A 20,158-nucleotide genomic window follows, 5' to 3' on the forward strand; every position below is an offset into this window, starting at 1 on the left:
GATCCAGTCCATCTAAAAACATAGTGTTATATCAATTGTTTTATCATACTTCTTTTATTTTAAGTATTTAATTCATTGTCGAGTAGGTTGCACAACATGTAATATTAGATGAATGAACCGTTGAAAATGTATTTTCGAATATTAAATTTTTCTTCTTTTTTTTGGTTCATGAGAGTAAAATCAAAAATTGCTGCGTATGTGCATAGAGAAGATAATTATTTCTTTCTTAAATTGTTATATATTATGGATGGAGATGCAATCTTTATCACTGCCACCATATAAGGACACCAATCAGAACCATAAGTCAAATATACTTTAAGATGCTAAAATGCTAGTTTGAAGTTAGATTAGCCATTGTAACGTTGTTTTCTCAACATTGTAACTATTATTCAGAAATCAGAAAGTTGCATGAATCAACCAAAACTATTACCCATAACTTAGCAGAAGCATGTTAAGTATAATGAATAATCGGATGCTGCGGCGGCTGGCAATGGACCGGTGAGTGGCCCAAGAACAAAGAAACATGGCTCATAAGCTTGTCTTTCCTAGAAAACGTAGTCCCACAAGAGCAAATCCACTTGACATCCCCACAATGCTTCTCGTGCGTCCTAAGATCAGACAGAACGGAGAAATGTTTTACGTTGCATTTCCTGCACATATACATTTTCGGACAATGACTTCTCTTGTAATGGTTCTTGGCGCAAATCACAGATTTCAACGGCTGAAACTTCTCGTGCCTCTGGTTCCATCTACACCCTTGTTGAGGGCACGAGTAGTAATGTCTCGTCGACGAGCATTCGACTTCCTTGTCATGGCTCGTTGGACTGATCAAGGCTTCACGTGTCTTGTACTCGTCTCCGTGCGCTCTCATGTGCATCCTTAGATTCGCGTCTCTCTTAAACCCTTTTCCGCAAATCTGGCAGTAGTGCGTGTATTTCGCTAGTAGATCCGCTACGCCTAGCTCCACTAGCTCATAGTCACCGGATCTTGATTTATAACGATGATCTTCTTTTTTAGGGTTTATGGTTTGGGTGCCGTACCAGTCAAGATTCTGCGTAGTCTGGTCGAGAAACGAACTACGCCCTCTTTCTTGAACACCGAGAAAGTTGGCTGACGACTCTCTCGTGAAATCATTATGCCTGTCGATTACGCGTGGGGAAAAATCCGTAACAATTTTATCGTTATCGAAATTACTGTTGTTATTAGATGAGATATGGAGTTGTTGGCAAGTGAACATCATTGAATTCGCGGCCGTGATAATATCTTGAACCAAACTTTCGATGTTAGCCACGGCCAAATACGACGTTGACTCCGTGGATTGGTTATTGTTATTAGTTGATATCATGAAAAAACTGACCAGAGATTTGATCTGATGGACTTTGTTTTGCATGGTAGAGAGATTAAGTAGAAGAGATAGCGATATGTCGTCCTCGTCTTCCGATGATTTTGTGGCGGCCGTCATGGGATTATTGTAGACTGGATTTGAGGACGTAGTGGTTGTCTCAGAGAAGCAACACACTGAGCCTTCTCCATTATTTATAATATGATCTCCTTGATTCATATGTGTCTAAGAAGAATCTAAGTAACTTGAGTTTTGTTCTTATTTTGTTCTTTTGATTTTGTTGGTTCTTTAGATTCTTTGTGGTGTCTGTCTTTTATATTCATGCCAGACGTTATACAGGGATGGATGGAAGAAGACACTCTACCGTCTAGGCCTCTATAAAATACTTGTTAGTTGTGACATACATTCACGCACACAAACAAAATATGTCTCACATCTACTTTTAATTATTTTATTTTATCTTGGTATCATTTTATCAAATAGAAATTCAAAAAAATATTATCCAATATCATACTAATTTGGATAAGAGTAATAAAAATACAAAGGAGAATTAGGCAATTAATATTGGCTATTGATATTTAGAATTGTGGGTAATTATATGGACAGTAGTTTTTTTTCTTTTTTGATCAAACGTATGGACAGTAGTTATGACATGATACAATTACACAATACATAAGATGGAGTCATGAATGATGTTTTCCCCTTTGAAACTGCACTTGTCATTTGTGTATGAATTATTTACATTAGCTTAAAAAAGATATGTGATGTGGTTAAACTAGGAAGTCAACTAGAGTAGAGCAAGCAAATTATAAGAGCCATCCCCACTTACGACCTTCCCCACATAAACCTACTAATATTATGTCAGCTATAAACGAAGAATGTCAATTGTCAATCCCAGTTGAATTAAATTAATAGTGAATCAAAGGCCGACAAAAAAAAATTAATAGTGAATCACCTAAGCAAGTTTTAGAGTTTTAATATATTTAAGAAAAAGTTAAAAAGAGTTTTTAATGGCATGTTCTTCACGTCTTATATATTTGATAGACCATATAACGATGAAACTTACATAGTATTTTATCATGTATTATTTGAATATATTTTCATTTAATGGTGAAGTTTACATAACGGTGGGTGTAGCTTTCATCCCTAATACTATCTTATGTCACATGTATAACCAATGCTTTAGAAAAGAACTCCTACATGCATTAATCCTGTTATCTGCTTATAACATGCACACTTGTAAACGCGTGCTTATATAATTGGATCTTACCGGGGACATTAACAATGTGGCAGTCTGCATGATGAAGGCCTTTAAAGATGTGGCAATCTGCATGAGTTGAAATTTTGGTAAAATATCTTTGTCAAGCGTATTCATTTTAGATTTCAAAAGAGCTATTTGTTACATATTTATATTAATGAACAAAATTTGTATAAAGTGGATGGATGATTAATGTTATTTTCTTTGTTAGCTTTGGTGAATTATTTGTGGAAGAACGTCGCGTTAACGCAATTGTGTTCTAAACAATTACTGCTACCTCATTTAATTAAAACTGTAATCTATTTCGCGTGATAAACAAACAAGTCTATTCTAATTAATTTAATAAAATTTCGTAGATTCGTCTAGACTAGAATACTGAAGTGACGCAAAAAGACGTGACCAACGCCTTTATCAAAAAAAAATGATGTACTCTTTCGGTCAATCGACAGACATGTGAAGAACATAACAATGACTCTAAAGCAAGACAAAAGGATGGTGAATGCTTACCAAAGCTGGACTGGGGCTGTGGGAACATAGCGAAATATTTTAACAGTCTCATTGTTAAAAACAAATAGAACTTGTTTACATAGCAAAATATTTTACAGTCTGTAAACAAGTTCTATTTTCTTTTGAATCAAATTTATCATTTTATTCAAAAATGAAAAAAGATGTGACCAACACAAGCTATATTACCAACTATGCGTTAGGTTAGTGGTTTAGCGCTTGGAATCAATTTCATGTTTCTAGTTAAATTCTCCATATTATCAACCACTGCTTCCAGTCTGGAAGGATTAGTCAGACCTAAGGTCTGGATCATATTCTATTTAATTTTATTGGAAAGTCGGAACACTTGGATTGGGAGGATGATGATCATATTCGAATTGCCATGAATTATCTTTACTTTTAATTTCATTTAAAACATGTTTGGTATGAATTAGGGGTTTGAACAATTGAAATTCCATTACAACTCTTAATTTTATTACTAGATTCTTAGCTAACAAAAAGAAGAAGAAAAACAGTAAACTAGTTTAGAAATGATTAATCAACATAAAGAAAGATCTAATGGACTAGAGTGGTCTCTCTAGACTCTAGTTGTGAGATAAAAAAGAACAAAAATGAAGAAGAATAAAAAGTAACAGAAATAAAATTAAAAAATGTGTTCCCACTGAAGCAACTATTTCGCCTTCTAGGATTGAACATGGACTTTTTTAACAATTATTGATTATTTGTTGACATAAAAGCAACTACGCTTTTTCTAGGATCGAACATGGACTTTTTAACAATTAATTATTTTGTGAAATATTCTTTATGGAATGTTCTATATCGTGTTTTATTCATATATCCCACAAATTCTTTTATCATTTATCATAAATGTAAGGAAATGATAGTTTTCTTCTTTCTGCTTTTGGTATTGTCTGTTATAGTACTAGGCTACTAGCTAGGTGGTGAGGGACCCGTAAATTAGCAGATTTAAGTTGTTTAAAACTATTAAAAAACTAACTGTAACCAGAATCTTATTAATCTTGTTTCTGATTAGTTCTTTGCCTATTCACAAATTTACTATTCTTAGGGAATTTTTAAACACAGATGAAAAAATTACAATTAAGTTGTTGGACCTGACATAAACACTGGTTCACGCGATGTTGGACCTGACCATCGAACATACCCTAAGAAATGATGCTATCGAGTCAAGAGACACATCGCTACACAAACTGCAAACACGAGTTTTCAATGTGAGTTCATTTTTGAATCTCTTTTATGATCCAATCCACCAAAATATGGTGTTATAACATTTTTTTGCTTTATATACTTTATTTAAAATATTTAGTTATCATTGTCAAGTAGGTTAGTCTATACTGTACATCTATATCAGATGAAATGGACCGTTGAAAATGTATTGTTAAAATTAAAAAATTCTTCTTTTTTTTCTATTCATGAGAGAAAATCACAATGGATGAAAATTGCTGCGTATGTGCATAGAGAAGATAATTATGTCTTTCTTAAATTGTTATATATGGACGAAGATACTATCTTTAGCGCTGCCACCAACTGATACCAATCGTAACCATATGTCAAATATATTATAAGATGTTACATTGCTAGTTTGAAGTCAGATGAGCCATTGTCACGTTAGTTTCTCAACATTGTAACTATTATTCAGAAATCAGAAGTTGCATGGATTAACCAAAACTATTACCCATAACTTAGCAGAAGCAAGAATGATGAAAAACTACGTACTCTTTTTTAACATATCCATAATGCAGTATCGTAATCAAAATAATTTGTAACATTAACGCTAATGCACAAGTCATTTGATAATACGTAGAAATCTTTATATTGTGATAATCGGACGCTGCTGCGGCGGCGGGCCATGGACCGGTGAGTGGCCCACGAATAAAGAAACATGGCTCATAAGCTTGTCTTTCCTAGAGAACGTAGTCCCACAAGAACAAACCCACTTTATATCCCCACAATGCTTCTCGTGCGTCCTAAGATCAGACAGAACCGAGAAATGCTTCACGTTACATCTCCTGCACATATACATTTTCGGACAATGACTTCTCTTGTAATGATTCTTGGCGCAAATCACAGATTTCAACGGCTGAAACTTCTCGTGCCTCTGGTTCCATCTACACCCATGTTGAGGGCACGAGTAGTAATGTCTCATCAACGAGTGTTCTTCAACTTTCTTGTCATGGCTCGTTGGGCTGATCAAGGCTTCACGTGTCTTGTACTCGTCTCCGTGTGCTCTCATATGCATCCTTAGATTCGCGTCTCTCTTAAACCCCTTTCCACAAATCTGGCAGTAATGCGTGAACTTTGCTAGTAGGTCGTCTGCGCCTAGCTCCAGTATCTCATAGTTCCCGGGTCTTGTTTTAAAACGATGCTGATCTTTTTTAGGGTTTATGGATTGTGTGCCGTGCCAGTCAAGATTCTGGTCAATAAACGAAATATTTCCTCTTTCTTGGACGCCAAGAAAGTTGGTTGACGACTCTGGCGTGAAGTCATGATCCGGTTCGGTCTCTTGTGTGGAATACTTCATAACGATTGCATCTACGGTTTGTTCGTTATTGAAGTTACTGTTGTTATTAGATGGGATGTGGCGTTGTTGGCAAGTGAGCATCATTGAAGTAGCTGCCGTGACGATCTCTTGAACCAAGCTTTCGATGTTAGCCACGGCCAAAGACGACGTTGACTCCGAGGATTGGTTGTTGTTAGAGATCATGAAAAAGCTGACCAGAGATTGGATGTGGTGGACTTTGTCTTGTATTGTGGAGAGATTGAGTAGAAGAGAGAGCGAAATGCTGTGGTCCTCTTCCGAAGATTTCGTCGCGGCCGTCATGGGATAGAGATGATTAGAGGACGTAATGGTCGTCTCGGAGAAGCAAGGCATTGAGCCTTCTCCGTTGTTCATAATATGGTCTCCTTGATTCATATGATCTTCTTGATTCATTTTTGTATAAGAATAATCTAATTAACTTGAGTTTAACCTTATTTGTTCTTTTGATTTTATTGGTTCCTTAAATTCTTTGTGGTGTATTTGTTTTATATATATGTGCCAGCCTTCCTAGAGGGGTGGCTTATTGAATAAGACACCCTACCTTCTAGGCATACATTCACGCACACAATGTATACGATTCACGTCTACGATTTTTTATTTTATTTTGGTATTAATTTATCAAAACAATTTAAATAAATCAGCTACTATTCTAATTTGGAAAACATTTGAGAAAATAAATTCTGGCAACGGTATTTAGTCTAAAAGAAACACAAAGGAGAAACCGGCAATTATAATGCGGCTAAGCCGTGTAAAGCTCGGATAGGCGTATCTTGATTTCATATCTTCGAGCCTTGCATTCATCGATGAATTCAAAGTCGGATAGGCGTATCTTGATTTCATATTTAATAAGCGTTTAAATATTTTCTATATGGTGATTTGTGGAAAGAAAAATGTTTCAGATTGTCGTCTATATATATTTTTGTGGATATCAATCCATTAATTAAGACCTCTCAATCCACTAATAAAGACCTAAGAATATTTGGAATAATGTTGTGAGTAACTTAATTTATGGACAGTAATTATGACACAATACATGAAATGAAGTCATGAATGATGATTTCTCCCATAGAAATATATATATCAATTATTTACACTGGGTTAAAAGTTGATTAATAAAGATATGTGATGTGATTAACAAGAAAGTCAACTAGATTAGAAAAAGCAAGTAAAACCTTCCTCGCATAAACTTACTAATATTTTTTCAGCTATATATATACTCCTTCTGTTCCATAAAAATAGTTTTTTTTTGGATTTTCACACATATTAAGAAAACACATTAAACTACCGTAATAAATATATCGTTTTTTGTAATTTTCAATTTTCAATAACATTTAACCAATAGTAATTCAATAAAGTCAATTAATTTTATTGAAATTTACAATTTTTCATAAAAAAATACAAAAAATACATTTTTCTGAAACAATTTTTTTTTCCTAAAAAGTCTATCATTAAGGAATGGATGGAGTATATATCTTAAAATAAACGAAGAATGTCAATCCCAAATTCCCAATTAAGTTAAATTAAATGTAACTAACTTAAGTCAAGTTTTAGAGTTTTTCATGGCCTGTTCTTCACGTATTAATTGAATATACATTCATATAACGGTGAAGCTTACATACTATCTTATGTCACATGTATAAACAAAACAATGCTTTAAAATATTCTTCAACATGCATTCCTCGTATTTGCTTTTATGCGCATATGTAAACGCGTGCTATATAATTGGATGTTACAGGGAACATTAACAATGAGGCAATCTGCATGCCTTGCAATTTTAGTAAAGTAATCTGGGTCAACCGTATTCATTTTATATTTCAAAGGGAATAACTTTAGTTGGAACATATTTATATTAATGAATAACTGGCATTTATATAAAATGGATGGATGATCAATGCTCTTTTTGTAGCTTTGGTGAACTATTTGTGGAAGAATGTCGAGTCAATACAATTGTGTTAGAAATTCTGCTATACGTGCTGGTCCACACGAATAGAATATCCGGATTTTTAAGGTATTTGTGATCTAATTCGCTTTGTTCGAATAATCGATTATGTTATCCCATCTGTAACTATTCGAATTTCGGTGTACAAATATCCAAAAAAAAACAAAATAATAAAAATAAAAATATTTTATTACAAAATAAAAATTATTTACTTAAAATTTTAGTAACTAAAATAATTAATTTTTTAAAAATGTGATTGTTACATTTTTTACAAATATTACATATTAATATTCCTTTTGTGTCGTAGAGTTACGAATACTTAAATTTTTCGGTTCAAAATTGATAACAAATCAAATCAAAGGGATAACGAATTGAAACGGATAATGAATCCGAATCAAAAAGGATAATGAATCTGAATCGAAACGGATAACGAATCGAATACCCAAATCGGATGTCAAACAGACGTATTTTAACTATTTTAGTTTACAAAAAAAAAAACTGATTCGTCGATACTAGAAAATTGGAAAACGACGCCAGAAGATGTGACCAGCCAACTTATATTATATTTTAATTTGTTGGAAAAATCAGAGTTGATCTAGTCAGATTGACTCAGGAGTGGAATGATATTTGATATTCCAATTGTCATGAATCATCCTTAACCTTTTTAAGAAATTTCCATATTCATGCTTTTAAGTTTTAATTTCATTCATTTAAAACATTTTTGATTAAATTTGGAGTTTGAACGGTTAAAATGCCCTTACAACTCTTAGTTTTATATATTAGCCAAAAAAACTAGTTTATTATTGATTAATCAACCATAAGAAAGATCTGATGGACTAGAGTGGTCTCTCTAGTAGTGAGAAATGAAGAAAAAGTGTGTTGTAAAAATACGAACGGAACAAAAGTAGATGAACAAAAAAAGTAACACAAATAAAAGTAAGATTTGTTGCCCATTAAAGCAACTATTATGCTTTTTCTATGATCGAACATGTGCCTTTTAACAATGGATTATTGAGTGAAGTTTTTTATGGAAGATTTTTAATTCATATAAAGTCCACAAAATTTCATCATTTATCTTAAATGGACTGAAAGGATCATTTGTTCTTTTTATTCTCTCTTCTTTCTCCTTTTGGTGTTCTGTTATAGTAGGCGGTGACCTGTAAATTAGCAGATTTAAGTTTTATAAAACTGTAAGAAAAACCAACTGTAACCAGAATCTTATTAATCCTGTTTCTGATTGGTTCTTTGCCTATTCACAAATTTCCTATTCTCAGGTTTTTTTTTAAAACATAGATGAAAAATAACAATTAAGTTGTGTAAACGTGTAAAATTACCTAACAGTAAGCAGAATCTTATTAATCTTGTTTCCGGTTAGTTCTTTGCACATTCACACACTTACTATTCTTAGGGTTTTCGAAAACCACACATGAAAAAAAAACTTTCGTTCCCACTTCGATTCTTGTTTCCAACAGTAAAAACTAATTAAATGAATTTATTCGTGTTAAAAAACAAATCTTTATAATCGTCTCATCGTAAAAAAATTGTTAGTGCAATCTTTTCTTTGGTCTGTAATTCCTTTTGTTTGTTGTTGTTCTTCGTCTTCATTGAGGGTTTTCAACAATGGAGTTTGGAGATGATAAGATGCTTTACCTGAGAGACACATGGAAAGAATCAAACATGATCTGCGACGTCACGCCTCTAAACCCTAGCTCTAATGGCGTTTGGCCTTCTCCTAACTTCACAGATCCTAATATAAACATTCATTTCTGGGACCACGCGTTTCCACACTTACAGTTGATATTTCTCGTCATTTCTTTCCTATGGCAGTTCTTGCATTTCTTCCTCCGCCGTCTCGGCATGATACGTTTCACGTCCCATATGCTTGTGAGTTATTATCACGATCTCTCTAGATTTTGAGTTTGAGGTTTGGTATTTATATATTTTTTTTTTTGTAGACTGGTGTTCTCTTGAGCAAGTCTTTTATAAATGAGAATACAGCTGCGAGGAGATTCTTCGCTTCAGAGGATTACAAAGAGATTGTGTTTAGTCTTGTTTCTGCTTGCTCTTACATGATGTTCTGGTTCTTGATGGGAGTTAAAATGGACATGGGTTTGATCCGAACCTCGGGGAGGAAAGCTATAACCATTGGTCTCTCCTCTGTGTTACTCTCTATTTTGGTTTGTTCAGTTATCTTTTTCGGAAACTTGAAAGACGTGGGGAACAAGAGATCGGATAATACGCTTAGTTCTTTGGAAGCCGTAGTGGTTTACTCGATACAATGTCTTTCGTCTTTCCCTGTCGTTGGGAACCTTCTCTTTGAGCTAAGGCTACAGAACTCAGAGCTAGGTCGTCTCGCCATCTCCGCTGCCGTCATCAGCGACTTCAGCACCTCGGTTCTCTCTTCATCTCTCATCTTCATGAAGGAGCTCAAGGACGAGCAAACACGGCTCGGGAGCATGTTTATAGGAGATGTCATCGCTGGGAACCGTCCTTTGATGCGAGCAGCGGTAGCTGTTCTCTTTGTTTGTGTTGCCATATATGTTTTCAGACCGTTGATGTTCTACATTATTAGGAAAACACCTTCTGGTCGGCCAGTCAGGCCAATCTACCTAGCTATAATCATTGTTATGGTCTCTGGATCAGCCATACTTGCCAACTGGTGCAAACAATCTATTTTCATGGGACCTTTCATATTAGGTCTCGCTGTTCCACATGGCCCTCCTTTAGGCTCAGCGATCGTTCAGAAGTTTGAGTCAGCAATATTCGGCACTTTTCTTCCGTTTTTCGTTGCCTCATCTTCAAGTGAGATAGACATTTGGGCTTTGCTTAATTGGAATGCACTCAATGGCATTATATACATCATGGTAACTTCTTTCGTCGTCAAGTTTATTTTGACCACTCTTCCTGCTTTGTTCTACGGTATGCCAATGGAAGACTGCTTCGCCATCTCTCTTATCATGTCCTTCAAAGGCATCTTCGAGCTCGGTGCCTACGCCTTGGCCTTCCAAAGAGGGGTATGTAGACACTAGACACATATATACCCCACAAACCATAATAAATGTTATACGTTTTTTTAGAAGATTAATGTTTAGGTGGATGCTTAGTAGCCACCGCCTAAACCAAATTTTCTTTAAATTGTTTTATTTATGATTAATTTATCGTCTAGGCTGTGCCTACCCCAGTTTTTTAGATCACTGACCATAATCATTTTAATACTAAAAAGAATATATCTCATGTCTATGTTTTGAACATTTGCAGTCTGTCCGTCCTGAGACCTTCACCGTTGCATGTCTTTACATAACGTTGAACTCCGCAATCGTACCTCCGATTCTGAGGTACTTATACGACCCATCGAGGATGTACGCAGGGTACGAGAAGCGGAACGTGCAGCACCTGAAACCGAACTCCGAGCTGAGGATCTTGTCGTGCATCTACAGAACAGATGACATAAGCCCAATGATCAACCTCCTCGAAGCCATTTGCCCGTCCCGGGAAGCTCCTGTAGCAGCCTACGTTCTCCACTTGTTAGAGCTCGTGGGGCAAGCCAACCCCATCTTCATTTCCCACAAGTTACAGACTTGCAAAACAGAAGAGACGTCTTTCTCAAACAACGTGGTTCTCTCCTTTGAAAAATTCCACAAAGATTTATTCGGTTCGGTCTTCGTAAGCACTTTCACGGCCGTGTCTATGCCCGATACGATGCATGGAGACGTATGCATGCTTGCATTAAACAACACTACTTCTCTCATCCTCCTTCCTTTTCACCAGACTTGGTCTGCTGACGGATCAGCTCTCATCTCGGACAGCAACATGATCAGGAACCTTAACCAGAGCGTTCTTCAAGTAGCGCCATGCTCTGTCGGAATCTTTGTCTATAGAAGCAGCCACGGTCGGAGAAACATCAATGACACGGTTTTAAACATGTCATCCTACAAAGTATGTATGATCTTCATTGGTGGTAGAGACGATAGAGAAGCCGTGACACTTGCCACAAGAATGTCACGTGACCCGAGGATTAACCTGACCGTGGTCCGAATGACTACTGTCGATGACAAAGAGAAAGAAATCTCGGAGTGGGATAAAATGCTTGACGATGAACATCTTAGAGAGATGAAGAGCAACGCATCAGTAGATGTCTTTTATACTGAAAAGGCGATCTTAGACGCGACTGAGACACCGGGTGTGATGAAATCGTTGGCGAGTGAGTTCGATATGATAGTAGTGGGAAGAGGGAAAGGGAGGAAGAGTGTGTACACGGATGGGCTTGAGGAGTGGAGTGAGTTTAAGGAGCTTGGTGTTATTGGTGATCTACTGACTTCACATGATATCAATTCTCAGGCTTCTGTTTTGGTTATACAACAACAACAGCTTATGATTTAGGTCCATGTTCCTTGTTACTTACGCAATTCATTTGTAGTCTTACCAATTTTCTTTTCACTATAGTCATTCGAAAGTTAATTGTAATTATGATATTCTTTTGTAAATTTCACTTAATCCATTCAAATTTTATTTTCTGGAAAACTCAGTTTCTCGTTAAGATAAAGCTTTGTTCATCAGAAGATTGGTGTATGTCATGTATCATCAACATAATGTGGATTCACCCATGATGTGAAGACCACTTCTCTGTTTGGTGAGATCATTGACATGTGACACTCACGTTGTTGAGCTACAAAAACATAAACTCTAGTTCTTAGATCTTTCGATGCAAGCCGCTCCGGTCTAACATTTTCAATTTTTTTTGTCTTATTATGTTCACTTAAAACTTTGTGTCTTTTTATTCATGTGAAATTGTATAGTGTTATATATACAAGTAAAATTATCATTTAAAATCATTTATATATACAAGTAAAAAAAATTATGTCTTATTATATGCATGCTAGCAAACCGGATGCCTCCTAATTCCTGAAGCTCCATCCACTCAGCTAATCCAGAGAAACCCAGTGAATCATCATCGATCGTGATCTTTATTGTGGTGACCACCGTTGAGAATCTTCTCCCAGTAGGTGAAAACTTTCGGCCATGGAATATGTTTCCTCCAAATCATTCAAGACTCTGTCACCATTAAGCCAGGGGCAATTATCAATAATAGCACCTTTTGAAGTTTATGTCTCAAAAATAGCACAAGAAGGAGAAAGTCACAAAAATGACATTCATTAAAGAGTAAAATATCCCTAATACCCTTGGTTTAAAATTAAATAAATAAACAAAAATAAATAAAAATAAATAAAATAAAAATAAAAAAAATGAAAAAAATAAATTTTTTTTTTATAGTTTCAGATTATATGTTTTCACTTTTCAGATTCGAATTTTTTTTTATTTTTTTTTTCAAATTTTTTTTTTTAATTTTTTTTTCAAATTTTCTTTTTATCATTTAAAAATACTTTTTGAAACTGTTTTTAAAATTTTTATTTTTTATTTTAGTATTTTTTTTTTATAAAATTTTAAACCCTAATTCTAAAATCCCACCCCTTAACTCTAAACCCTAAGGTTTGGATTAATTAACCCAAGGGGTATAAGTGTATATTTACCTCTTTAATGAAAACTATTTTTGTGACTTTGAGCCTTGAGTGCTACTTTGGGAACATAAACTTGGTTTGGTGCTATCCTAGTATTTTTCTTTTAAGCCAGTCTAAGTTTTTCATTTTGTTTTTAATGTTTCAAAATTCAAGATTTTTTTAATTTTTTATTTATTCATTTTAAGTTTTAATCTAATAGATCAAAACAGGTTGGTTAACTGGATCAAAACAGGTTGGTTAATCTAATAGATCAAAATATAAGTTTTAATCTAATAGATCAAAATATAAGTTTTTTTAAATATAAGTTTTAATCTAATAGATCAAAACAGGTTGGTTAATCTAATAGATCAAAATATAGAGAAAAGGTATTTATGAGATCAAAATAAACAGAACCGTTGAGACTATTTCTAATTGAACCGTTTATTTTATAAATAAATAAAAATAAATTTATTTTATAAAAGAAAAGGTATTTAAGAGTTAGTTGTGAGGAGAAGGGGTCGTTACTAGTTACTCGTCGTTACTCATCCATCAAGATTCAAAACAGAGCAGCGAAGGTTTTAGAAAAAAATGAAGAAAGTGATGAAGATCATCAAGCCGAAGCCTGATCCAAAGCAACGCTTACGTGATTGGCAACGCAAACTTCGCCAGGAGTGCCGTGACATCGAACGCCAAATCCGAGGTTCTACTTTTTTTCTTCACATCTCTTCTTCCTCCTCGGTGATTGAATCTAGGGTTTTTTTTAGATTCAAGAAAAAAAAAAGTTTTCAAATTCGACGAAATTAGACTGATGGGTTTGGTTGATTCCACTCAAAACTGCGAGAAATCACTCTGAATCGGGAATCGCAAGTGTTTTTTTTTTATTTTGAGATTCTTGGTTTTTTTCAGATATAGAGAAAGAAGAGAGAACGGTACAGAAAGCTATTAAGGAGGCTGCTAAGCGGAATGATATGGTCTCAGCTAAGGTAGATTCTTAATAAAAATGTAATCTTTGGATGTGTTTTAGTGATTTTGGTTCTGTGGTGGTGTTAAAGGCGCTTGCTAAGGAGATTGTGAGTTCGAGAAGAACAGTTAACAAGTTATATGAAAACAAGGCTCACATGAATTCTATATCAATGCACCTTGGAGAGAGTATTGGTATATAAAAGCATGATTTTGAGAGTTTTCATCACTTTGTCAGACTATGTTTGCAATGTGACTCTCACTTGTGTATCCTTTTATTTTTTTTTCTGGTGAATCTTCAGCTGTTGCTGGAACAGTTGGGAATCTCTCCAAGAGTACAGAGGTTATGAAGCTTGTTAATGATCTCATGAAGGCTCCACAAATGGCTGCAATTATGCAGGAGTTCGGAAAAGAGATGACTAAGGTCCCTTCATATGGGTTTCTTTCTCTTATCATTTGATCATGAAAAATATGAGTTGTGTATCATCGTACGTAATCCCTAATGAATCTTTTGTTGCTTTGGTATGCAGGCTGGAGTTATTGAGGAGTTTGTAAGTGATGCCATTGACGATGCACTAGATTCTGAGGGTATGGAAGAAGAGATCGACGAGGAGGTTGATAAATTATTGACTGCTATTGCTGGAGAAACCGCTGCTGAGCTCCCAGAAGCTGTCAGGAAAGAAAGGATAAAGGTACCTGCGCAGAAGGCCAGCACTGCCCTCGAGGTAAAGCCCATCCATCAAAAAGTATTACATGATTGCGAGAGTGAGAGAAACAAAGTTTGATACTTTCTAATGTTTTTTTTTGCAGGAAGAGGCAATTGCAGGAGGTGTTGATGATGAGGAAGAGGTGGAAGAGATTCAGCTCGGCTCGCTAAAGTTAGATCCTAACTGATTCCAATGATTCTTTACACACCATTACTCTTGAAAGGTGATGAGTATATAAGGAGGTTGCAGCCAGTGTATTGTATATAATATTAGTTGAATTACTGTATACAATGCAACCATAAGCCACCTTTTGTTAACAAATTTCGTTTCTTGGAGTTATTGAAAACAATCCGAGTGCTATATTGTGTTTTCAAAGAACCACCTAAACCTGTATGATCGAAAGTTGGCCATTAACAGAGATGCTCATGAACTGAAACCAAACACTTGATAACATCACTCACTCACCATCCATCATATATCATCAGTCCCAGAAGTAATTAGAGTAAAACACAAATAACTGGCGTTACAGTTAGATATATTGTCTCTACGCCTTTATTATACATCAATTACTTCATTGTGTAATTTACAAGTTAATGCATTATAACCATATGGTATTTTGAGAGATTCTACTGATTTGTAAGGTACATGCATCCATCTTAATTTAACTTTGTTGGATTGACTCTCTGCCTACACTAATAAATCATAATTTTAGAACAATGCATCGAGCCAGTAACACCTTCTCTTTTGCTCTTTCACAATTCACTCTTATTAATGAGTAATGCATATTTTTGGTTAAAATTTGCATGTGCACTTTAGTCAACAAATTATAAATGCTGGTTCTGAGAACAATATCTATTAAAAAGGGATAAATAAATAATTATGGGAATAAACCTTTCATTGATATTTAAAGGTTCGACTTCTAAATTTTTGGGGGTTATGGCTAAGGGTAGCGGTTGTTGGCGTTTTGCAACAATCACTCAAATTGTTTTAAACCGGTTCAAACCGCCATAAACTTCATAAATTCAAAAGCTAGTTTCAGCTAGTGTTTGCGTTTGCGGGTGGTTGCGGGAAGATAATTTTTTTCTTTTTTTTAAACAGTATAAATACAAAAATAAAATATTTAATAAAAAATTTAAATTGGAATTATAAAATACTAAAATATATCTATTATATTTTAATTAATATTATAAAATTTTAAAATAAAATATTTTCTTTAAATTTTAAAATTCAAAACTATAACTTTCTAAATATAATTTTTATATTTATTATAATATTATGATTTTTGATATTTTATAATTATAAAAAATGTAAATATTGTTAATTTATTATTTAACCGCTGATGTATTTGGTAGTTAACCAGTCATAAGTATCCCGCAAACGCATCAATTTCTAACCGCAGAACCAGTCGTACAAATCTCTTAAAACCGCTATAAACCGCAACCAACCGCATCCACAAACTCTCGCAACTGCAACCGATGCGTTTGAACCAGTCAAGCCCTTAGAAACTTGAGTAATGGCTTACACGATTATATTATTTTGTTTGTTTTAAAAATATTGGTAGATTTAGAAAATTTGACTATAATATTTTTTTTAATATTCCATATTCCTAACTTAGGAAACATATCAAGCCAATTAATATTTGAAAACTCTTATAAAATATCTAGAAACATTTTGGAAATGTATCTTTCATTTATCTTTTAGATTGACACGATTTTAATTTTGTTATAAATTAAATATAACTGCATGCTAACTCTATTAATACCTCTCTTTCTACCCCCAAAACCTCAATACTCGAACAAATCATTAAAGAAAAGAAATGGAAGCGAAATCATTTCTTCTCCATTTCATCCTCTTCGTTTTCATCTGTTCTGACTCAGCTTCTTCAAGGATCCTAAACAAACCCTCGAACTTCTCATCGTCTGCAAGTTTGCCGAGTGGAAATGCGGAGAGACTGATCAGATCCTTCAATCTCATGCCTGAGCATGACGTCAATGTCATCGCAAAGGGAAGCCCTGATGGTCCACGACTCGTTGAAAGCCAAATCAATTTTCAGGAAATGATCGGTATGAGAAACACATCAGGTGGTCCTTCTGTCCAAGAGTTCGGCCACTATGCCGGTTACTACAGCCTCACTCGTTCGAAATCAGCCAAGTAATATTTCCGGTTTAATCAGGATGTGTTTTAATTAAATCGGTTTAGTCGTTGGTCGAAAATTTAGCACTTAACCAAATTGATTTTGTTTTGTTTTTAATGTGCATGTTTTGTTTTCCTACAGGATGTTCTATTTCTTCTTTGAGTCACGGACCAACAATACCGATCCGGTTGTGATATGGTTATCCGGTGGACCGGGTTGTAGTAGCAGTGTGGCTCTGTTCTATGAGAACGGTCCTTTCACAATATCGGATGATCTCTCTCTTTCTTGGAACGATTTTGGTTGGGACAAGGTTTGTTGGTTTAGTTTAGATGGGACAAGCGTATTTCTTGTAACACAAGAAACATATTATAATCTACAACCTTCCTATAACTCAACTACTATTTCTTGTTACGCAATAAACATGTTGATATACAATATTCTTATTACTCAATTACTTTTGTTCCGATAGGTATCCAATCTAATATACGTGGACCAACCGGTCGGGACCGGTTTCAGTTACGTTTCTGACCTTAGCGATCTCCGGCACGACGAGACTGGTGTCAGCAACGATCTTTACGATTTCTTACAGGTTTGATTGTTATTTAAATATTGCAAAATGATTGTTATTATAATTTCAATGGTTTGAGGTTTTATTTAAATATTTTTTTTTTTGACTTAAGGCTAAAATATCTAAAATAGAATTAAACAAGCCGAACCCAAACCGAACCGATAAAATAACCGAGTGCCCACTCTGACAACTATGTTTTATTTAAATATTGGTAGGCCTTTTTCAAAGAACATACAAAATATGCAAAAAACGATTTCTATATTACCGGTGAATCTTATGCTGGCCACTACATTCCGGCTTTGGCTTCACGAGTTCACAGTGGAAACAAGAATAACGAAGGAGTTCCAATCAACCTTAAGGTAAGTCTTTCATTGTCTTTTCATCAGTGACTAAAATTTCTGGTTTAATCTCGGTTTGAATCAGGGTCTTGCGATTGGTAACGGTTTAACCAACCCGGAGATTCAATATGGTGCATATGGGGATTATGCACTGGAAATGAAGTTGATTTCTGAGTCTGATCACGAGAGTCTCAAACAAGACTATGTTGATTGTCAAAGTGTTACCAAACAATGCAGTAACTTCCATAAATTTCTTTTGAATATTTTTGTGATTCAGGTTCAGACTTAAAAGCTTTGAGTCTAATAGAAAAAATTGTTTTTTACAATTTCAGACCTTAATGGTGGTGAAGAATGTACTTCTGCTTACCGAACTTGCACCAACATCTTCGACCAGATAATGAGCAAAATAGAAGGCACAAATGTAAGCTTAGTTATATAGAACACACCAGTTAAACTATTTCTCTATGTTTTTTTTTTACAAATATTTTCTCGGTTATTTTGAAGTACTATGACTTGAGGAAGAAATGTGTGGGAGATTTGTGCTATGACTTTTCGAAGATGGAAACATTCTTGAACCAAGAAAACGTCCGCAAAGCTCTAGGGGTTGGAGATGTCAAATTTGTGTCGTGTAGTACCACAGTTTATGATGGAATGCTGGAGGATTGGATGGTTAATCTTGCTGTCAAGATTCCAGCTCTTGTCGAAGATGGAATCAATGTCCTTGTCTATGCCGGAGAATATGATCTCATATGTAACTGGCTTGGTAAGATTGATCATATATTGTTGCCACGATATGTCGCATGTTATGTTTATAAATTTGATTCCGGTTTAGGTATCAACCGGGAACCGAACAAAAGGTCGTGGGTGCAGTTTCATTTGCATATATTTGGTCTTTTCCGGTTTGAATATACTTTAGCTGAGCGATTGATTGATGTAATTTACATGGTATATGCAGGTAACTCAAGGTGGGTTGAGCAGATGAATTGGTCAGGCCAAAAGGATTTTGGAGCAGCCAAGACAGTACCGTTCCTGGTAGATGGTAAAGAAGCCGGTTTAATGAAGAATCACGGTCCTCTCACTTTTCTTAAGGTAAACCGAATAATGCCGATGAACCAAACCTATTACTAATGTAAATACGATTGAAAATAGACTTTTTCCTTCCATTTTGTAATTTCAATTTTTGGGATAGGTTCATGACGCTGGACACTTGGTTCCCATGGATCAGCCAAAGGCTTCTTTGCAAATGCTTCAGACTTGGATGCAAGGAAAACTCGCTGCTCCTGGTGCAACAGGTCGTCCGTGATTCTAAAGTCTAAGCCGAATATTTGTTAAGAGAATAAAAACTGGTTGTTTAATCATTTTCTAATAATCTCTCAACTAAGATTAAAATATATTCCAGTTCGATAATTCAAAAGCGTTCTTTTTTAATTTTCTATGCGTGTGCCTACATTAATGAATCATATATATATATATATATAGCAAAGTTATGTCAAGTAAAAAGATTGAGAGTTGACCAAACACGTAAGAAAAAAAACGTAACTAGTTAAAAAAAAATTAAAAATTTCCTGGACGGTCTCATTCTTGTAGTGAGTCAATGATATATGTGCTGCAAATATTTGTGAAGTGTCAAACAAATTTCTGTATTTGGGACATATATATATGGACCGATATTCTTATATGGTAGGCTATGTTTTATACCATTGTATTCATCATCTTCCTCAAAATAAAAATCGTCAAAAATTTGGTTGGATTAAAACGTTTTTTGAATACTCGTCGACGAAGGAGAACATATTTGTCATTGTGGTGCTTTGGTGAAAAAGAAAATAGGTCTAAGTTCCTTGGATATACATAACTTTTATGTGGAATGGTACTGAGAGGTATAGGGTTTAAGATCTTTCTCTGTTTGTTACGAAAGTTGGAGGGTACGAAACATGGTTAAAAAGTTGGGATTCATGCATGCACGTTCATCTTGGAAAGTGATCAAATTACTAGTAGGAACTATAATAGCAAAGTACCTTTTTGTGATGGTTTAGGTGATAGAAGCTTGACAAACATGAGGTTCTCATTGTTAGGAAAGTAATGAACACATTAGAAATAGTGGTCTTTCTCATCTGATAAGCCACATGTGGATTATCGAAACCAAAAGAAGGCGAAGAGACATTTGAATCTCGTTAACAATCAAATGCGTAAGATGAAGATAACAAACCATGATGGTTCGCAGCGTCAGAAGCAGGGGCGGACCCATTAGTGTCTAAGACATGATCTACTATTTAAAAAAAAATTAAAAATAAACATATTTACCGCTAATTATAATCATTAGTGTGTATTAATTATAGTAAAAATAATAGGTAAATGA

General features: G+C 34.8%; 5 protein-coding genes across 5 annotated transcripts; 3 read left to right on the forward strand and 2 right to left on the reverse strand.

Moving 5' to 3' along the window:
• Window positions 1-332: 332 nt before the first annotated feature.
• Window positions 333-1,675, reverse strand: LOC106409568 (protein SENSITIVE TO PROTON RHIZOTOXICITY 2-like). The gene has a single exon (XM_013850179.3). The coding sequence runs from the start codon at window positions 1,559-1,561 to the stop codon at window positions 452-454; it is 1,110 nt and encodes a 369-aa protein (XP_013705633.2). The 5' UTR covers window positions 1,562-1,675; the 3' UTR covers window positions 333-451.
• Window positions 1,676-1,951: 276 nt separating this feature from the next.
• Window positions 1,952-6,987, reverse strand: LOC106408086 (protein SENSITIVE TO PROTON RHIZOTOXICITY 2-like). Its single transcript, XM_048749916.1, has one exon. The coding sequence runs from the start codon at window positions 6,052-6,054 to the stop codon at window positions 4,933-4,935; it is 1,122 nt and encodes a 373-aa protein (XP_048605873.1). The 5' UTR covers window positions 6,055-6,987; the 3' UTR covers window positions 1,952-4,932.
• A 1,358-nt stretch (window positions 6,988-8,345) lies between these two features.
• On the forward strand, window positions 8,346-12,799 carry LOC106410128 (cation/H(+) antiporter 3). Its single transcript, XM_013850617.2, has 3 exons — window positions 8,346-9,484; window positions 9,556-10,614; window positions 10,859-12,799. The coding sequence occupies exons 1-3, from the start codon at window positions 9,221-9,223 to the stop codon at window positions 11,978-11,980; spliced, it is 2,445 nt and encodes an 814-aa protein (XP_013706071.2). The 5' UTR covers window positions 8,346-9,220; the 3' UTR covers window positions 11,981-12,799.
• An 802-nt stretch (window positions 12,800-13,601) lies between these two features.
• Window positions 13,602-15,122, forward strand: LOC106409311 (vacuolar protein sorting-associated protein 24 homolog 1-like). The gene is made up of 6 exons (XM_048749924.1): window positions 13,602-13,795; window positions 14,002-14,078; window positions 14,148-14,250; window positions 14,358-14,479; window positions 14,586-14,780; window positions 14,866-15,122. Exons 1-6 carry the CDS (start codon window positions 13,684-13,686, stop codon window positions 14,947-14,949), a joined length of 693 nt encoding a protein of 230 aa, XP_048605881.1. The 5' UTR covers window positions 13,602-13,683; the 3' UTR covers window positions 14,950-15,122.
• Window positions 15,123-16,520: 1,398 nt separating this feature from the next.
• LOC106409420 (serine carboxypeptidase-like 47) lies at window positions 16,521-19,209 on the forward strand. Its single transcript, XM_013850061.3, has 9 exons — window positions 16,521-16,913; window positions 17,038-17,206; window positions 17,366-17,485; window positions 17,680-17,823; window positions 17,888-18,038; window positions 18,135-18,223; window positions 18,307-18,565; window positions 18,758-18,891; window positions 18,992-19,209. The coding sequence occupies exons 1-9, from the start codon at window positions 16,579-16,581 to the stop codon at window positions 19,103-19,105; spliced, it is 1,515 nt and encodes a 504-aa protein (XP_013705515.2). The 5' UTR covers window positions 16,521-16,578; the 3' UTR covers window positions 19,106-19,209.
• The last annotated feature ends 949 nt before the right edge of the window (window positions 19,210-20,158 follow it).

Source organism: Brassica napus, chromosome A2 (genome assembly GCF_020379485.1).
Source record: "Brassica napus cultivar Da-Ae chromosome A2, Da-Ae, whole genome shotgun sequence".
In the NCBI taxonomy this organism is placed as follows: domain Eukaryota; kingdom Viridiplantae; phylum Streptophyta; class Magnoliopsida; order Brassicales; family Brassicaceae; genus Brassica; species Brassica napus.